The sequence below is a fragment of the Callorhinchus milii genome, unplaced genomic scaffold (assembly GCF_018977255.1).
Source record: "Callorhinchus milii isolate IMCB2004 unplaced genomic scaffold, IMCB_Cmil_1.0 Scaffold58, whole genome shotgun sequence".
Taxonomy (NCBI): Eukaryota; Metazoa; Chordata; class Chondrichthyes; order Chimaeriformes; family Callorhinchidae; genus Callorhinchus; species Callorhinchus milii.
Window position 1 is genome coordinate 65,043 of NW_024704799.1, and position 20,658 is coordinate 85,700.

A 20,658-nucleotide genomic window follows, 5' to 3' on the forward strand; every position below is an offset into this window, starting at 1 on the left:
GGCAAATGTATCGTGGTGTCGTGGACAAAAATCTTCCATATAAAATTGGTCACTCGCTTAATTGCTGTTTGTGCGCTGTTCAACTGCCGCGTTTGAATTAAATTCGCTCTGTTTGTTCTTATTGCCCTTTTCTCTCTGTTTTCTTTATCTCTCTCTCTCTGCCAGTGTGTCTCACCACGCCGACCCTCTCTCTATCTATATTTCTCTCTCTCTTTCTGTATCCCTGGAACGGAAGGTGATGCACAGCGGATCACGTTTGGCTCCATCTGCCTTCCAATCTCAAAAATTGGGGTTTGAATTTTGAAGGCGACTGTTGCATCAGTCCACAGCGTTCAGTTCATCAACACTCTGTGATCTCTTCCAATGTTCATTATGACTGATCGTCTCTTTCTCACTCTCTGTAGCGAACATATTGGCGATTGTGATCCTGTGTCGAGGGCGGTGCGGTCTCTCCAAATGCATCTCTCGCTATCTGGTGGCCATGACAGTGGCCGATCTGTTGGCGGTTATAATAACAGTGATTTTCGAACGCAATGTTTACCGTGACTTCCCAAATTCATTCGTCACCATCACTCATATTTGTCGGCTGATTGGTTTCCTGGATTGTACAACAAGGGCAATGTCTGTGTGGTTAACAGTAGCTTTTACCTTTGATCGATATGTCGCCATCTGTTGCCCCAAACTTAAAACAAAATATTGCACCGAAAAAACAGCTCTGAGAGTGATAGCGGTATTGGCTCTGATCTTCTTTGTGGAAAATATTCCCTGGTATTTTTCATATGAACCACAGTACATAGTTAACGACAAACCAAGGGGATGCCAACCTAAACCCAGCTATCACACTTCCCTCTCTTGGATAGTGTTTGATTTGCTCCACGTTATATTAACCCCGTTTCTCCCATTCGTTCTGATTTTGCTGCTCAACGCCCTGACTGTCAGCCACATACTGGAGTCCAGCCGAGCCCGCAGGAGATTGCGGGGACACGGTGATGGGGACAGGAATAGAGGAGCGAGTGACAGTGATCCAGAGATGAGGAAGAGAAAGAAATCCATCATTTTACTCTTTGCTGTTTCTGCAAATTTTATATTATTATGGATAACATTTGTTTTATTTTTCTTATACTGGAGGTTTTCAAAAAAATATTACTACACAGGGTATAATGACCCTCTGTATATCATTTACCAAACTGCCTTCATGTTGGTGTATTTCAGTTGCTGTACAAACACGTGTATTTACGCGGTTACTCAGACTAAATTCAGAGTAGAAATTAGGAAAGCGGTGACATTTCCTTTTATTCTAATTGTCAGATTATTTCATTGACAAACTTCGCCAGTGGTTTGTGTGTCTGTGTGACTGAACAGACACAGTGATAGGATTCGTAATGTATCTGTGTATTAGTGTCTCTGCTGCAGCGTCTCTGTTTGTGTGTCTATATGTGTGAGGGTGGGTCTGCAGTTGTTTGTTTCTGTCTGTGTCTGGATGTGGGTTTGTGCGAGTGCGTATATTTGGGTTTCCTTTCTGCGGGTCTGCCTGTGCGTGTGTGTGTGTGTGTGTGTGGTGTCTGCATCTGTATGGGTGTGTTTGTGTGTGTGAATAAGTGTTGTCGGCTATCGCTTTAATAAATCAAATACAATTCAGTAAGAGCTAATGAGTCGAAGACAAAAAGTAGAAAAGAATACAAGGAATGGGATAAACTGATGAGTTTGCTCGTGGATTGAAGGCTTTGCGTTGACAATAAATAAAGGTATTAACAACACTCGCTGTGCATTGAGCGCGATTTACTTGGGGCAAAGCATGACCTGGTGATTGTTATTTGCACAGCATACTATCAGAGTATCGGTATGAAACACGCCTTCAGACTTCCCTCCAAAGGCCGCATTTAATCTGTTTGATGTTACGACACTCCCGACACTCACATTCCTTCTGATTTTGCTGCTCAAGTCTCTGACTGACACCCACATTCCGACCAGTCGAGTCCGCAGCCGTAGTGGCACTATATTGTGGGGTCGCTGCAATGTGGATACGAACTGATCTGCATTGACGGTGTGTGCAAATGGCTGCGGCGTTTCACTCACAAAGTAGATTTAAATCGCTCTACAATATATTACTTTAAGCGTTTGAGACGTATTGAAAACGTAATAAGGCGATATCAGACGCAATGTTTGTTACTTTTAAAACTACTATCGCTTTCCCCATTTGAACACAGAGACATGGGGCCTTTCCGCATACAGTTCTTCACACTTTCCGCCCCAAATTAAACAATGGTTTCGACGCTTTCCGGATAGTTTATCCAATGATTCTCCATCAACAACTGGTAAATTAATTAATTCCTTCATTCTCTGTTTCAATTACTTGGTAAAGTACAAACATATAAACGAATGAAACGATCGATTCTTCTATTTGTGGAATTATGACTATCCAATGAATAATTATGACAACGCCCTTCTAACTGCGATTCGCTAACGTGATATGCAGACAATTTGCTTCACAGTGTATCATGGAAAGCGCCTTCAGTAGCCTCGAGACCTTGAAAAAGAAGTTATATCAGATAGTAAACAACGAGGGCGTCAATATAAAACAAGCCATCACAGTTCTCTTACATCGGCTGCATTTAAACTGATCGGTCTGAAGGCACTCTCGAAACCATCATTCTTTCAGATTTCAACAGGTGTCTCCGTACGCAGAGACCAATCCTTTTGTACATCGACAAAGCAGATTATCCAAAAAACAGACTCATATACATAGCCCAGCCAGTTATACATGGACCAAGACTTGTATTAATAGACCAGGCCTGTTATACACACAACAGACTGCTATACAGAGAATCAGTTGTGATACAGAGTTATCACAACTGCCCGTTAGAACCTGCCCGGTATACATAAATCAGGCAATTACATACAGACAATGCTTATACAGTTACAGAGATCATAGATGTTGTGCGGAGACCAGAGCTGTTGGACAGATATCCGGCCAGTTATACAGTGACCGGACATTGTGTATAGAGACCAGACCTATTGTACAGAGACCAGAGCTTCTGTGAACAGACCTGTGATAAAGAATCCATACCAGTTACACAGAGATCAGGCCTGTTTTAAGTGACCAGAGCTGTTGATTGGAGAACTGCGCTATTACGCAGACATTGGACCATCTATAAAATGACAGGGCCTATGTTTCGAGAGCAGACAAGTTATGCAGAGACCAGGGATTTGGTGTTGATAGCTGGATTTTATACAGATATCAGGCTAGTTATAACGAGACAAGGCCTCTTATACAAGACCAGGCTGTTATGTAGATAACAAGCCTGTTACACATTTCGACCAGGTCTTTTACACAGATACCAGTCCAATTATACATGGTGGAGGCCATGGATAGAAAGACCTGTAGCTCAGTGGTTAGAGCACTTGATTTGCAAGTGAGAGACCTGAGTTCAATCCCAGGTAGGTCAGGGCGAATCCTTGGGCAAGTTTCCTTACTTCACTTAGAGCCTAATAATAATCCCTCCTAAACCAAAAGCAATAATAAATTGGTAATTTTCAATCTACGACTGTTTGTGGGACATTGCTGTGCGCAACTGGCTGCCGCGATAGCCCACAAATGTACAGTCAATTCGCTTTACAGTGTGTTCTGTGAAGCGCTTTGGGACGTCCTAACGACGTGAATTGCGCTGTATCAAATGCAAGGAGTATTATTATTATTATTACACTGAGTTGAGTGAGGGGAACCGAGGCCGACAAACTAAGATCAAGTCTGTTATACAAAGGCCAGTCGTGCTATAGAGAGACCAGGCTTCAATACAGAGATCAGGCCCGCTATATGGAAACCACCCGAGGTACGCAGAGAAAAAGCTTTTTAATCCTTCAAGACACCACTACAGTCTTGTTCCCCCAATATCTCTGACTTCGTAACCGCAAAGAAGAATGTCTGTTGCCTCCGCTCGGCGGACACTAGTCCGCTTAAGTCCCCCGCAATTCCCGCCCCACTGTGGGCGGTCGGGCATTCATCATTCCTGCCCCAGACTCTGGAACTCTATCCCGCATGGCCTCTGCCTCGCCTGCTTCAAGTCAGGTCTGAAGGCCATCGTCGTCGACCATGCCTTCAATTTCAAATGCCCTCATTGCCTCACACGGCCTTTCCTCTGCCACCTCCTTGAAGCCAACTGACCCAACCATACCATTCCTCAAAAAACGCAGACAGCTTCATATCCCACACGCCTTCCCCGCCCCACCCCAATCCCCCACCCACCACCAATATGCGCCTCACCGTGCGAGATTTCAGCCGTTCTACACGTCGCCTTCCAGAAAACCATCTCAGTGATCCTGCATCTTTGAAACAGCCTCAAATTAACCTATTTCATGGCGCTTTTGGTAATCCTCCCCTCCACCCAACGCGCACATCAACCCTCCCCATTATCCACCGCCGTCTTTGCTCGCGTGTCCACCCAGGAAACTTATTATATGCTAACAAATCTTTAGAAAAATCGTGTTGTATTTAATCACTACTGTGAACTATGCTGGAATATCAATATAGCTTTCAAATAATCTGTGTGTCGAGAGCTGAATTAATTGTAAACATGGCAGACAGTGGCGGAGGAATTCCCTCTGTGTTACCATTGCAGTGAGTGTCCGTTGGGATGAAACTCACCAACGGATGTTGTCTTCCAGTTTAACTTAATGTTTTTTCTCTGAGGTTATTTTTTCCGGACGGCAATTGCTTATTTTGACCATTTATAATATTGTTTACATATGAACTTCTCAGCAAATATCCACACACATACAGGTAATAATAATAATAAATCTTGCATTTGATATAGCGCTTTTCACGTCGGGAGGACGTCCCAAAGCACTTCACAGAACACAGTAGAGTGAATTGACTGTATATTTGTGGGCGAACGCGGCAGCCAATTGCGCACAGCAATAGTAATAATAATAATCCTTGCAATTGATATAGCGCTTTTCACGTCGGGAGGACTTCCAAAAGAGGTTCACGGAACACACTGTAAAGTGAATTGACTATATTTGTGGGCGAACGCGGCAGCCAATTGCGCACAGCAATGTCGCATAAACAGTCGTAGATTGAAAATGACCAATCTATTACTGTTTTGTTTTTTTAGAGGGATTATTATTAGGTGTGTGGAGTTAGAAAACTTGCCCAAGGTTTCGCCCTCTGCCTCGAATTGAACTCAGGTCTTTCGCTTGCAATGCGAGTGCTCTAACCCTGAGCTACAGGACTCAAGTTTATCTCATTGGTATCTCATGAGGCTGCAGATCCAAGATTCAGATTGAAATCCAGGCGTCACCTTATGTTCCAATAATGTCACTTTCTGTCACCCATTTTGCTGGTTTTAAACAATCCGTTCATTTTTTTTAACGATTCAGCTGTTTAAAAACGATAGTGATATCCACAAAATCCTCTCAGTTGATTGCTCAACCATAGAGAATCCCGGGAGGTGAAGCATTGTGTCATTGAATGGACGAGCACAAAATGTTGTCTCAGTTGATTTGTAATTTCAATTGTATATTATATTGTAAATATTCATATGAGACACAGAAATGAAATCCAAACTCTCGGGTGAGGAAAGCGAGCAGGAGGAATGGCTGACATTTCGGTTCCATACTTCAGTCTGTTTTCATCCTCAGAGCCACACACATGGACGATGTTGAATAAATGATCAGCGGTTGTAATTCAATCGTCTGTTTAATCAGTGATGTTAATGTGGTCGATCAGGATGTGGTAAGATTTTCACAAAGAGCTATTGGTTATGCAACTCACTAAAATGTTACACATCTGGTCGTGAATCGACTGCTCAAACGCACTTCTCGCTGGTCTCAACATTTCCATCTTCCACAATGTCCAACTCCTCCCAAACTCCACCCCATTACACTCACCCACCACAAGCAGTGCCCTCCCATTGCCCCACATCATATCTCGGCTGCACCTGCTCGCCTGAGACTCTCCACTGCATAGAGGGCTCTTTATAAGTGCAAGTTGTTGTTGCTGTTGCTCCTGCTTTCCAGTTCAGCGGCATCACATGCTTTCACACTCCAGCAACTCGCTATCTCTCTGGTTTCCTCATATACACATCTCTGCCCAACTTCTGCCCTCAGCCAACACTTTGCTTCCTTCTATGTCTCTGCCCTCAGCTAACACTGTCCTTCCCTGTGTCTTCTGCCCGTATTCTGCACTGAGCTAACACTGAACTTCCCTGTGTTTCTCTGCCCACCCCCTGCACTGAGCTAACACTGACCTTCCTGTGTATCTCTACCCACCTACTGCACTGAGCTAACACTGATGTTCCCTCTGTGTTTCTGCCCACCTCCTGCACTCAGCTAATACTGAACTTCCCTGTTTGTCTCTGACCACCACCTGCACTGAGCTAACACTGACCTTCCCAATGTATATCTACCCACCTCCTGCACTCAGCTAACACTGACCTTCCCTCTGTTTCTCTGCCCACCTCCTGCACTGAGCTAACACTGACCTTCCCTCTGTGTCTCTGCCCACCTCCACCACTGAGCTAACACTGACCTTCCCTCTGTGTCTCTGTCCACCTCCAGCACCGAGCTAACAACGTCCTACCCTGTGTGTCTCTGCCCGTATCCTGTTCTGAGCTAACACTGACCTTCCTTGTGTGTCTCTGCCCACCAACTGCACTGAGCTAACACTGACCTTCCCTGTGTATCTCTACCCACCTCCTGCACTGAGCTAACACAGATCTTCCCTCTATGTCTCTGCCCACCTCCTGCACTGAGCTAATACTGACCTTCACTGTTTGTCTCTGATCACCACCTGCACTGAGCTAACACTGACCTTCTCTCTGTGTCTCTACCCACCTCCCGCACTGAGCTAACAGTGACTTTCCCTGTGTGTCTCGTCCATTCGTTGTCACCACGGTGTTGACCTTGAGTCACCTCGTTTAATCCACCGCAATCACTCTCTATCTATTTTCAATTTCCACTGTAAAACCTTAACAAGCACTTCTCCTGACTTCATCTCCACTGTGCCATTCCATAGTGTGCCATGTGTAACCCAATCGCTCTGCATTGTATTTGCCAATGATTGCTAAATAAAAGTTAAATAAACGTTTCCGCCGGTATCGAAGGTGGGACCATTCGAGTGTGAGGCGCGAATGATAACCACTACACTACGAAACCTCAGTGAGCTGATGAATAACGGGAAATGTATGAAAATCAAATGCTTCTGCACCTGGATCGTATGAATGCGGACTGAATAATTGTGGAAATTGTTGATGAATTTGCTGAAGTCGGTGCTCTTTTACGAAAGCAATGTGTACAGTCTGTCCGAGTATGGGCGCAGCTCTCTGTCACGGCAGAAGAAAGTGTTAGCATGAATTGTCAAATATGTCCGTATAACTCATCTCGCAGAGAAGGGCAAACAGGGCATAGTGTGGCCGAGGTCTAAGGCGCTGGATTTAGGCTCCAGTCTCTTCGCGGACGTGGGTTCGTATCCCAACGCTATCAGACGCTTAGGGTCTTCTTCATTCCTGTACATCTTGTACTTGTATTTTCTGAACAGAAAAAGTTGTGATAGTATCAGCGTTCGCCCGCTTTCATTCCAACATAAATCAACTTCATTCCTCCAGCTCCAGCAATTCCATTCAGTGGGAAGTTGCAAATATCTTACTGCAAGTACTTTGAATGCAAGAATGCTTTGAATGCATCCGCCATAAAGAAGGGAGAAAGTCGATGAATTTCCAAGTAAAAGTGAAATATGTTCTCCATAAGTAAAGAAACAATTGAGGAATATTTCGTAATATATTGGAAAGAAAGACACCGAAACCAAGCAACAAATTCAATTTGCAATGTTTCTTTGTAAAGCTTTCCAGCTTAGCGTGAGTACAATAACTAATGGTTATCTGCGGACATGTCACTCTTATATTGCTGATTACATTTTAAACTCTTCTCAAAAAATCGTTGTACGTAAATTATTTGTTTTCTTGATCCAAGTAAAGTTTTAAAGCCATTTGTACTTGATTCAAATAACTGCTCTGGGAGAACAAGGTGCCTGTTGAGCAAATAGTCCAACGTCACACAGTGATCAGGGAGTTTCCATTCATTGGCATTAAGATATCAGCTTTGAGTAACTCAGTTACAGGTGTTGTGATGACTTATCAACTCAGGACCTGCCCATGACATTAATTGTGTCAATGAAACGCTGTAATTTTCTTCAAAAATTGTAGACAGACGTCTCGGTGGTGCAATAGTTTCGAGCGTTCTGCTGTTAACTGAATGGTTGGTGGTTCAGGCCCACACTGGGAAGATCCTCTTCTGTAAGAAATATATTCTTCTACAATTCTTTCCTCTCACTGGAAATAATGTCATGAACGACTTCAGAACTGCTGGTCTTTGTATATTGTTTCCATTTCCTGTGTTTTTTAACCGACATATTGCTGGAACATTTAATAAAATTTCCAAACAATTCGTCGCAGGACATGTGGGAACACCATTCATGTCCTTCTCTCGCTCCCATATTCTTTCTGCCTCTCTGACTTTTTGTTTGTTTGTTTTTCTCTCTCCTCTCTCTCTCCCTCTCTCTCTCTCTCACTCTCTCTTTATCTCTCTCTCTCGCTCTCTCCCTCTCTATCTCTCTCTATCAATCTCTTTCTCTCTCTCTCTCTCTCTCTCTCTATGTCTCTCTCCCTGTTTGTCTTTCCCTCTCTATCGCACACTTTCTGACTCTCCTCACAAAGATCCAGGAAACGGACACTGGGAATTGTCCAGTCCTCACATCTCCTGTGGCCTCACTCTGTGCAAAGATCCTTGCGTTTGACATAAAAGCCTTATCACAATTTCGAGATTAATACCCTGAACAGACAATTAGTACCCAGCACAGCTCATTAATACCTCAAACACTCCATTAATACCCCACACCGCATGAATACAACACGCAATCAATACCTCTAGCAACCCATCAATACCCCACACACACCGTCAGTAAACCATACACCCATTAGTAACCCACACACCATTAGTACCCCACACACCATTAGTACCCCAAACACCATTAGTACCCCACACACCCATGAGTACACCACACACCCATTAGGACCCCACACCCATTGTACCCATCACACCCATTTTACCCCATACCTACTGGTATTGCACAAACCCATTGGTACCCTCACACCCATTGGTAACCCTCACACCCATTAATACCCCACACACCCATTGGTACCCCAAACACATTGCACTGACCCCGCCCAATCGCTCCCCATTGGTCCACCTCAAGCCCCGCCCCTTCAGCCACAGCCCTATTGGTGCGTCCGTCACAAACTGCACTGTGATTGGCCCTCCGTCCCCGTCAATCATCTGCACTTCCGCCCCATCTCTCTGTCCTTCTCTCTCTCCTTCTCTCTTTCCCTCCCTCACCGTCTCTCTCTCCTTCTCTCTCGCTTCCTCCCTCACCGTCTCTCTCTCCTTCTCTCTCTCTCTCCCTCACCGTCTCTCTCTCCTCTCTCTCCCTCCCTCACCATCTCTCTCTCCTTCTCTCTCTCTCCCTCCATCACCGTCTCTCTCTCCTTCTCTCTCTCTCTCTCTATCCCCCACCGTCTCTCTCTCCTCTCCCTCTCCGTCTCTCTCTCCTTATCTCCCTCTCTCTTTGTTCCTCACCGTCTCTTTCTCTCTGTGCCTCAACATCTCTCCTCTATCTCTCTCCCTCACCGTCTCTGTCTCCTTCTCTCTCTCTCTCTCTCTCTCTCTCTCTATCCCTCACCGTCTCTCTCTCCTTCTCTCTCTCTCTCTGTCCCTCACCGTCTCTCTCTCCTCTCCCTCACCGTCTCACTCTCCTTCTCTCTCTCACCGTCTCACTCTCCTTCTCTCTCTCACCCTCTCTGTCCCTCACCGTCGCTCTCTCCTTCTATCTCTCTCTCTGTCCCTCACCGTCTCCCTCTCTCTCTCTCTGTCCCTCACCGTCGCTCTCTCCTCTCTATCTCTCTCCCTCACCGTCTCATTCTCCTTCTCTCTCACTCTTTCCCTCACCGACTCACTCTCCTTCTCTCTCTCTCACTCTGTCACTCACCGTCTCTCCCTCCTCTCTCTCTCCCTCACCGTCTCTCTCACCTTCTCTCTCTCTCACTCTCTCTGTCCCTCACCGTCTCTCTCTCCTTCTCTCCCTCACCGTCTCACTCTCCTTCTCTCTCTCACTCTCTCTGTCCCTCACCGTCTCTCTCTCTCTCTGTCCCTCACCGTCTCTCTCACTCTCTCTCTGTCCCTCACCGACTCTCTCTCTCTCTGTCCCTCACCGTCTCTCTCTCTCTCTGTCCCGCAACGTCTCTCTCACCTCTCTCTCTCCCTCACCGTCTCTCTCCCCTTCTCTCTCTCTCTCCCTCACCGTTTCTCTCTCTGTGTGTGTCCCTCACCGTCACTGTCTCTCCTTCTCCCTCTCTCTCACTCACTGTCTCTCTCTCCTTATCAATCTCTCCCGCCCTCAGTGTCTCTCTCTCCTTCTCTCTCTCTCTCTCCCTCCCTCACGGTTTCTCTCTCCTTCGCTCTCTCTCTCCCCCGTCTCTCTCTCCTTATCTCTCTCTCTCTCTCTGTCCCTTACCGTCTCTCTCTGCTTCTCTCTCTCTCTCTCTGTCCCTCACCGTCTCTCTCTCCTTCTCTCTCTCTCTGTCCCTCAGCGTCTCTCTCTCCTCTCTCTCTCTCTCTCTCTGTCCCTCACCGTCTCTCTCTCCTCTCTCTCTCTGTCCCTCACCGACTCTCTCTCTCTGTCCCACACCGTCTATCTCTTCTTCTCTCTCTGTCCCTCACCGTCTTTCTCTCATTCTCTCTCACTCTCTCTATCCCTCACCGTCTCTCTCTCCTTCTCTCTCTCTCTCTCTATCCCTCACGGCATCTCTCTCTCTCTCCGTATCCGGAGCCGACGCTGACGGCCGCCGCGTGCGAAGTCGCAATGACGCAGGGCCGGGAGTCCCGCCCGCGCGGTGACGTCGGCATGTACGGCGCCGTACGGCACCGCTCTCCGCTGGGGGCCGCCATGTTGTACGGCGCGGCTTCTGCAATAACAACAACAGCAACAATAATAATAATAATAATCCTCGCATTTGATATAGCGCTTTTCACGTCGGGAGGACGTCCCAAAGCGCTTCACAGAACGCACTGTAGAATGAATTGACTGTATATTTGTGGGCGAACGCGGCAATCAATTGCGCACAGCAATGTCCCACAAACATTCGTGTGTTGGAAATGACCAATTCATTTTTGTTTGGGTTTTTTTTTTGGAGGGATTATTATTAGGCTCTGTGTGGAGTAAGGAAACTTGCCCAAGGTTTGGCCCTGACCTGCCTGGGATTGAACTCCGGTCTCTCACTTGCAAAGCGAGTGCTCTAACCACTGAGCTACAGGACTACAGGACTCCACAAGTTCTGGTTGGGGGGAGGGGGGCAGTGAACCCTACCCTCTGGAGACCTTTAATGCGCCTTTACACTTGAGCAAATTGCGTCTTTTCAACAACCGCCACCTCCACGCAGTCTAGCGTATCGGAGCGCTTAAGCGTGGTGGAGTTTGACCGGCCCGGGGAGGGCGGGAGGTGACATGGTCGGAAGGGAAGATTTTCAGGCAGGACGTGAAAAGGGGGAAAGGGGACAATGCGGGAAGATTGCGGGAGAGAGTTCAGGATTTTCGTGGGTCAGTGGCTGAAAGGGCGACCGCCAATGATGGAGCGGATGGCGGGGGGGACAAGCTGGAGGCCGGTGCCAGACGAGCGGAGGCGCCGAGTGGTGGATTGGGGAGTGAGGACGTCGGGGGGCGGGGGGAGGAGAGGGGGGACATTAATTGCACATTAAACAAAGGGACATTTAATGCTCAGTTTCAATAGGTGCAAATCGTATCTATCCAACTGCACATTAAACAAAGGGACATTTAATGTGCGGTTTTAGTTGATGTAAATTGTACGTATTGAACGCCACATTAAACAAAGGGACATTTAATGTGCGGTTTAATTTGATGTAAATTGTAGGTATTGAACGCCACATTAAACAAAGGGACATTTAATGTGCGGTTTAATTGGATGTAAATTGTTGGTATTGAGCGCAACATAAACGAAGGCCCCAGGAGTTGGCCGGCAGTAACCTGACCCTCTCCTCCTGGGCTGGACAGCTTCACTCATATATGAGAGGGAATTGTAATATCTCGTGACGTGAATGGAAAAGAGAAGTTTCTCTCTCGCGGGTCCTGACTGACAGTCCTCCATATTAATTCCCTCGGTGGTGGGGAGGGGGAAATCTATCTGTGGTGGTGGGGTGGGGGGAGGGAAATTAAACAGCTCAGAGCCTGTAATAGGCGGCTTCAATCGGTGCAAATGGTATCTGATACATTTAGTGCTGAGATGTGTTGCCCACCTGGAAGATCGCAGGGAATTCCTTGTACCCACTGCCTACATAGTGAGGCTCAATCCCGCGCTTGTCGGATGCAGAACGTCCATCTGGTGACTGTGCTCCTCGGGGAGGGCGATCGGGGTGTAAAAATAAACACTGGTTTACAAAATGGAACTTGTGTTTAAGGATATCAGACATTCGGTCCCGCAGTTACAGGAGAATATCCTTCAGATCTTGGGGTCCAGTTGCTCAGTGCTTAGAGCACTCGCCTTGCGATCGAGACACCTGGGATCAATTCCAGGCAGAGCAAAGCCTCGGGCAAGTTTCCCTACTCCAGATATCTAATAATAATCCCTCCAGAACACGGCAATAATAAATTGGTCATTTTCAATCCACGACTGTCTGTGGGACACTACTGTGCGCAATTGACTGCCGCGTTTCGCCCACAGAAATACGGTGAATATATTTTCACGTCCCAAAGACTTAAAAAGCGCTGTATCAAATGCAATGATGATTATTATTATTATCACCCAGACTGCTTATGATTCAGATACTTTATTCCATTTCCCTGCCATTCTCTCCCCTCCCCCTCCCCTTCGCAGTATCCAACTCTCACCCTATTGAAATACCCAGAAGTGGACAAAAGCTGTGAATTTGGCTCAATCACCTGAAGACGACATTGGTTTGAAAACTGCCAGAAAACCAACTGCTGTACTATCAGCCGATTACCTTTAAACGTGAAGGGTAAATGGCTGCATTATTGGCTTCACACAAAGAAACTAATCAGATATAAATATGAGCTGCCAACACAAGGCAGGGGAGAATGTCTGAGAAAACCGAAGGGAGCGACATGGAGTGTGGAACTACCTCTGGGAAAGGTAAGTAATCGCCTCTCAATTTCTCTGTACCTTCGTCACTACTTAATTTGCCGAAGATATTGTTGAAACAACACGTGTACTTTGATGCATTGGCTATTGACTTGTGAAATTAATTGGATTTTACTGCATTGTTGTGTTTAATGTATTAATAATATATAATGATATTTTATTATAATCCTCCAATTTGCTAATACGCCTCATCGCAGCAATAAGATATGTCAAAACGATGCACAGAATATATTGTAAAGTGCATTTGGTGTTTTATGGGTGAAGCACGGCAGCCAAATTGCGCAAAACAGTGAGCCAACACACCACAATGAAAAATTGGAAATCAATCTTCTTATGCCCTAACCATAAGGCTAACTTTGTAAGTTCATCAAATGAAGGGTTGCATTAGTTGGCTCAGATCAGCATTTAGTACAGAGGATAAATCAATCACTGCCACATATCGCTTGTCAAAAGTTAAGTGACATCAATACACCAGAGAAGAAATTCAGTCTCAATCTTGGCAGAGGGGACGGAAACTTTTCATTTTTCTAGTCTCGGTTGGATCGATGCCAAACATCTTGAAGCTTTGATTTCTACATGTTGAATTATAGTGTTAATAAAATATAAATGTGTAATTATAGTCTTTATATTGAAAGTGCTCTGGCAATGATTATATCTTAACATTGTCTTTGACTATTGAAAACATCTTATTTTTTAAAAACTAATTCAACCAGTGACGTTATTTCTGTAATTTTTTCTGAAGATTTCATAATTAGTGCCTAAAAGTCCACTGTTTAAAATGTCTCAAATAGCAAACACAAGAGAGTTAAGATTTTTTTACGTGTGTGGTAAACAGATAATCCCTCCAATATATAATAATAATAAATTGGTCATTTTAAATCCACGGTACTTTGTGGGACAGACGCTGCTGTGATCAATTGGCTGCCGCGTTTCGCGTACAAATATACAGTCAATTCACGTTACAGTCTATTCTGTGAAGCGCTGCGAGATGTCGAGAAGACGTGAAAAGCGCTACATCAAATGCAATGATTATTATTGTTATTATTATTATAACCGCGTTCCTTCTTATAATTTACGTTATTGGAGGCCTACGTTTTCTACCCTCTCTCGTCTAACTCTGACCCTCGCACAACCACGCCACCCCAAGGCTCGGGTCCTGAGCCCCGACTGTTCGGTGCCTTGGGACGTCCTCCTCACTTGAAAACCGCTTTGCAAATGTAATGCTCGTGTTCTTCTGTTTTAAAAAACATTTCTCTACAGGCGATCAAATCGCAAAGGGGTTCAGCTCCAAACGCAACCGAGTGAGCGGAGGAGAGGCCGGGAGCAGCAGATACGGTTTGAGAAAGAGGCAGAGAAGAGATTGCACTGAGGAAAGGGATCTTCCTGACGATGATTACCTGTGTGAGTGAAAAATCATTCTGAGTTTCTCAGCATCAAATGCTCGAGTGCAGAATCGGGCAGATGGCAGCCGGGCTCAGTTGGTGTGCTCTTGGCTCCGAGTCAGAAGGTTGTCGCTTCGAGCGCCACATCGCGGGCAATGAGCTGAGAGTCTGGGCTGACAATGCAGCACAGAGCTGAGGGGGGGGGGGGGGGGGACGATGCACTGTCAGAGGTGCCGTCTCTCCCCGGTGCCCTGGTTTTCATGGAGCTCAGATGACAGGGCTGGGGAATGGCGACTCAGGTCAGCAACGGCAACCAAACGCTGTCAGCGGGGATGGTCAGCCTGTGCACTGCTGTGGGGGATGGGAAGGGCTATGAGGAATGAGGAGAGAGCAGTGCAGGGGGTCAATATGGGGTTGGGAACACGGCTTTTAATTGGAAAGACAATGATGTCCGGATTAAAGAGGTTTTGAGGGAGCGATAGGGATACAGAGGGGAAGGAGAGCCGTGAGAAGGGATAGGAAGGAGGTTGTGGAAAACGCTCATTGAAGATTTAGTCTGTGCGTTTGAAATATGAGGCCGCGAAGTGACATCACGCAGTGGATTTTGACCATTGGTTGGTTCAGGCGGGAAACGTCAAAATGGCTGCCTCCGTAGAGCCCCTCCCCCAACCCCCCTCACCCCAATCCTGCCCACCACCCCGCGATGCACTGTCATACACCCCGAGCTTTTAAGCTAAAGTCACTCTGTGCCTCTCCAGACACATAGTAAAGATCCTTTAATGGTGTGGTGCAACACAGAGAAACTCGCTTCTCTTTTGGAAACATTACATGGGATCTTTACTGTCCACCTGAACAGACATGGCCGAGGAGCTCATTATAACATTTCATCTGAAGCAATGCACCACCTACAATGGAAAGCATTTCCCGCATTAATATAAGTATCTCCATGTGTCCCAGACCGTCGTCAATACACTGATCACGGAGTCGCCTCACGGCTGTTTGTGGGTAGTTGCTGCCGTCAGAAACTGACACTGTCAATAAGTGATCAGCATGAAAAGCGGTATATAAATGTAAGCTGCTACTGACCGTACAGTTGGCAGTAAATTATGTAAATCATTGACATCATCAGGTGCTGTACAAATGCAAGGATTCAATCCAATTTGCTCAAGAGCAATTCGTAAAGAAAGCTCATATATTGCTTATCCAGATCTTTCTTTTCTCCCATCAGCAGCCAAAGTGGATGATTCTGAGGCTCATCCCTGGCCTCATGCCGGCGTTGTGTTGACTCGTGCCGAGTTCCTCCAGGAACACAGCAGAAGACATCCCGAGTTCCATAAAGACACATCAACAACGCAGACTGCTCGTAGCGCAAATGATGCTTTGCAGCAGAGAGAGTGTCAGGAATCTATCGTATTTCATGTTGAGGAAAACCGAGTCTCGCAAACAGGATCTCTACAGGGTCACAAGCAATCGAACACAGGAGATAGACTGTATAAATGTTCCAGATGTGGTGAGACTTTCATACATTCAGGGCACCTCAAGAGACACCAGCAATCACACCGAGGAAAGCGTCTGTATAAGTGTCTGGAATATGGGAAGAGGTTCAAAATGTTGGGCAGTCTGAAGATACACCATCGATCCCACACAGGGAGAGAAACCATATAAATGTGCAGAATGTGGAAAGAGTTTTGCAACGTCAACTTATCTCCAGAGACACCATCGATTTCACACAGGAGAGAGGCCACATGAATGTGTTCACTGTGGAAAGAGTTTCGCAACGTCAGGTTATCTCCAGATACACCATCGGTATCACACAGGAGAGAGGCCATATGAATGTGTTGAATGTGGAAAACGTTGCACAACTTCAAGTCACCTCCATATACACCAACAAACACACACAGATGAGAAGCCATATAAATGTGCAGAATGTGGAGTGAGTTTCAGAGCATCAGGATCGCTCAAAATACACCATCGATCACACACTGGAGAGAGACCGTATAAATGTGCTGAGTGTGGAAAGAGTTTCATTGCTTCCGGATCGCTCAAAATACACCATCGATCACACACTGGAGAGAGACCATATAAATGTGCTGAGTGTGGAAAGAGATTTTCAAACTCGAGTTATCTCCAGATACACCATCGATCACACACAGGAGAGAGGCCATACAAATGTGTACAATGTGGAAAGAGTTTCACAACATCAGGAGACCTCCAGAGACACCGACAATCACACACAGGAGAGAAACCGTATAAATGTGCAGAATGTGGAGAGCGTTTCACAAGGCCAGACAGCCTCCAGAGACACCAGCGGTCACACACCGGGGAGAGGCCACACAAATGTGTTGAATGTGGAAAGAGTTTCACAACGTCAGGAGACCTCCAGAGACACCGACAATCACACACTGGAGAGAGACCACATAAATGTGCAGAATGTGGAAAGCGTTTCACAACATCAGGGGGTCTCCAGAGACACCAGCGATCACACACCGGAGAGAGGCCATATAACTGTCCTGAATGTGAAAAGAATTTTACGAGGAAAGACCACTTCCAAAGTCACCGGCGGATACACACAGGAGAGACTGTATAATTATGCCGAATGTGGGATGAATTGTGCGGTGTCCTATCAGAAAAATTTGAAATGTTCTTTACCAGCGGAAAGCTTTCCAGGAGCCGATACAGTTCAAAGTCCGCACGAGAAGCTGCTTTGAGAAATGCATAGAATAACAATAATAGTTTGATGTATAACAGGACAGATATCTGTTTGATCCAACACCATTGACTCAGTTAAGACACCAGTGCGACAGTTTGTCCCCTTCTCTCCTGAACATGTGCTGAGGAACCAGCGTTTCCTGAAGGTCCTCACAAACTATTGGAGAGAGACCATACGAATGCGCTGAATGTGGAAAGAGCCCATGTCCGGCTATCACCGAGGTGTGTGGCTGCGGGAGAGAATAACAGAATGGCGCGGTGAGATATGAGCCCTCTGAAACCAGCTGTGCTTCCAGTATCGGAGCTCACATCACTTAAGTATATATTTTTGCTCAAAAGCACCTCGTCCCCTGGTTTGTTACCAGCAGAATGGGGAGGCTTAAGTGCTAGTTTTTTTTACCAACCAGTTTCTTTTTCGCTGTTGATTTTAATCAAAATATTTCCTTTTGAATTGCTGTGCTGGTGGGAGTGGTGGTGGTGGGGGCTGTGTTTGTGTGTGTGTTACTATGTGTGTCTGTGGGCTGTGTGCGTGTGTGCGGAGGGGATTTGTATGTGGCTGAATGTGCGAGGAGCGGCTAAATGTGTGCGGGTGGAGGTGTGTGTCGGATGGGGTGTGGGGTGCGTGTGGGATGGGGGGAGGGCGGGTGTGTGGGATGGGTGGGAGGGGATGTTGGTGGTGGAGTTGATGGTTGACGGAGAGGGATATTAATCAGTGTATTTATCACTCTGTTACCGTACGGCTGAGACACTGTCGACGTTCACTGTAATGTTACAATGAGCTATAACTAATATTAAAGCCATCGGCACGGAATCATTTGCCATTTTCATTCATTTTTATTCTGTCATTTTCTCATGTGAGGGACGTAAAGATAATCTTCGTCTCCCAACACTCTCTCTCTCTCTGTCAATCAGCCGCTGGCGGCTGTGCTGCAATCAGGAGACAGAGAGTGGTGGGGCTGGAGGAGGATTTCAGTCTGGAGAGCGTATTTGTGCATTAAAGCGAGGTCGTCCACTGAATTGAAGGGGGAGAGGAGGTTTATGTGGGAGGAGGTTAAACCCCTTTTTGTTGTATTAATATTAATAATTGACAATGCGCCTCATCTCATCTTGGAGACGTCTTAAAGCGCTTCACAGAATACATTGTAAAGTGTAGTGACTGTTTTTTTGTGAAACACGGGAGACAATCGCACACAGCGACATCCCCACAAACAGTCGTCTATTGAGGGACAACACTATTGTGACTATTATTATTTGGGACGAATTGCTCACCGCAGAAAGTGATCCACCAATCGAATAACAACTGTTTGCATGTGTACGGTGGGGGCCGCTTGTGTGGGATTGGGGCTGTGTCTATCTGTATGGTGCTGGGGTGCAGTGTGTGTGCCCGGCCAACCCCAGAGGCCCATGGTGGTCCCTGATGTGAGCCCTGGGGGGGGGGGGAGCGCAGAGGGTTGTATTTTTTTTGTTGTTGCGCGCACATACTCCTGAAACTAAACTATGACATCAGCGGTTCCCCCACCCACACCCCCACCGTTCTGCCCCCCCTCCTCTCTGCCCCGCTCCAACGCCCGGCTCCCCCCCTCTCCCACCCCTCTCACCCCCTCTCTCCCCACATCTCCACCACCCCCTCCTCTCCCCCATCCCTCCCGCGCTGTCTGCCGCCGCTCCGCAGCTCGTAGCCAACTGTACCCTCTCAGCAGAGAGATGTCCGGGATCTATCACTGATGCTGTTGGAGAAAAGGGGTTCACACGATCTGTGCAGAGTCACCAGAGAGTTTCACACGTTCGGGGACCCTCCACCTTCACCCGAGAATACACACAGGAGAGAAACTGCATAACCATAACGAATGTGGGAAGAGTTTTGCTCATTCAGGGCATCTCCAAAACACCAGCGGATACACACAGGAGAGAAATCGTATTAAGTAATGAATGTGGGAAGATTTTCACAGAGTCAGGAACACTCCAAAACACCAGCGAATACACACAGGAGAGAAACCGTATAACTTTCCCAATGTGGGAAGATTTCACATATTCAGTGACACTCCGCAGTCACCAGCGGATACCACAGATAGAAACCGTATAAATGAGCGGAATGTGGGAAGTGTTTTGCGAACTCCCAACACACGGAACACTGCAAATGCTGTGAAAGACTCTGTTCCTGTGGGAAACTTTTCCAGCACCCGATGCTGTTCGCAGCCCCACATGAGAAGCTGCTGTGAGAAGTGAAGGAAATAACTAGTGTTTGATGTGCAGCGGAGATCCACACGATCCAACACCAGCGATTCACAGTGAAGACACCAGTACGACAGCTTGTCCCCTTCTCTCCTGACCATGTGTTCGGGAACCGCCATCTCCTGCCGGACCTCACACACGCATGGATGTTGTGCACATGTCAGGCAGTCTCCATAGGACCTCACACACGCGTGGCTGTTGTGCACATGTCAGGCTATCACCAGGGGACCTCACACACGCGTGGCTGTTGTGCACATGTCAGGCTGTCACCAGGGAACCTCACACACGCGTGGCTGTTTTGCACATGTCAGGCTGTCACCAGGGGACCTCACACACGCGTGGCTGTTGTGCACATGTCAGGCTGTCACCAGGGCGTGTGGCCGCTGGAGGGTATAACAGAATGGCGCGGTGAGAAATGAGAGCCCGCGTGTCCCCACGGACACCAGTCATGGCCTCCACTGTCGGCGCTCACATCACTTCAGTATATATTATATATCACAGTGTATTATAGGTCTGAAGGTACCTTCTATCCCCGGTTATTACTAACAGAATCAGATATGTTTAGCGGTTTAATTCCAGCGGAATAGGGGCTGTTTGTAGTTTAAAAGATAAGTTTATGAGCAGTGGATGAATGTGTTGTTGTTGTTGTTCGCTGTGAAGCCGATCAGTTTACACTCTATACTGTTCTGCTATTGGGGTCAGTTATTTACCCCATGTGATTGCGGGTTGGGTGGGGGTCTAATTCAGACTGACTGGGCTGAAGGGCTTCAAACACACACAGACCCTCCTCCTCCTACACTGACCCCCCTCCCTCCCCCCACGCATGCAGACCCTCGCGGCATACCACAGTCCTCCCAAACCACACTCAAACACACACCCACAGATAACCTCCACCAACACCGCCCCCCCACACACACGATCGCAGCACCTCTTCCCACTGACACACAACCCGTACACTCTCCACAAGTACACTGTCCCTCTCCCCCCAAACCCCACACAGTGCACACGCCCCACCGTAGACAGCACCACCACACACATACAGCCCCCCTCCCCACACATACAGCCCCCTCCCCACACACACAGCCCCCCTCCCCACACATAAAGCCTCCCCACACA

At 47.0% G+C, this 20,658-nt stretch overlaps 1 protein-coding gene across 1 annotated transcript; it reads left to right on the plus strand.

Moving 5' to 3' along the window:
• The first annotated feature begins 14,872 nt into the window (after positions 1–14,872).
• On the plus strand, positions 14,873–17,598 carry LOC121851568 (zinc finger protein 501-like). Its single transcript, XM_042345535.1, is given in 3 exon segments — positions 14,873–14,936; positions 15,830–16,248; positions 16,250–17,598. Coding segments are annotated over 3 exon segments (1,422 nt in total). The 3' UTR covers positions 17,189–17,598.
• Positions 17,599–20,658: the final 3,060 nt, after the last annotated feature.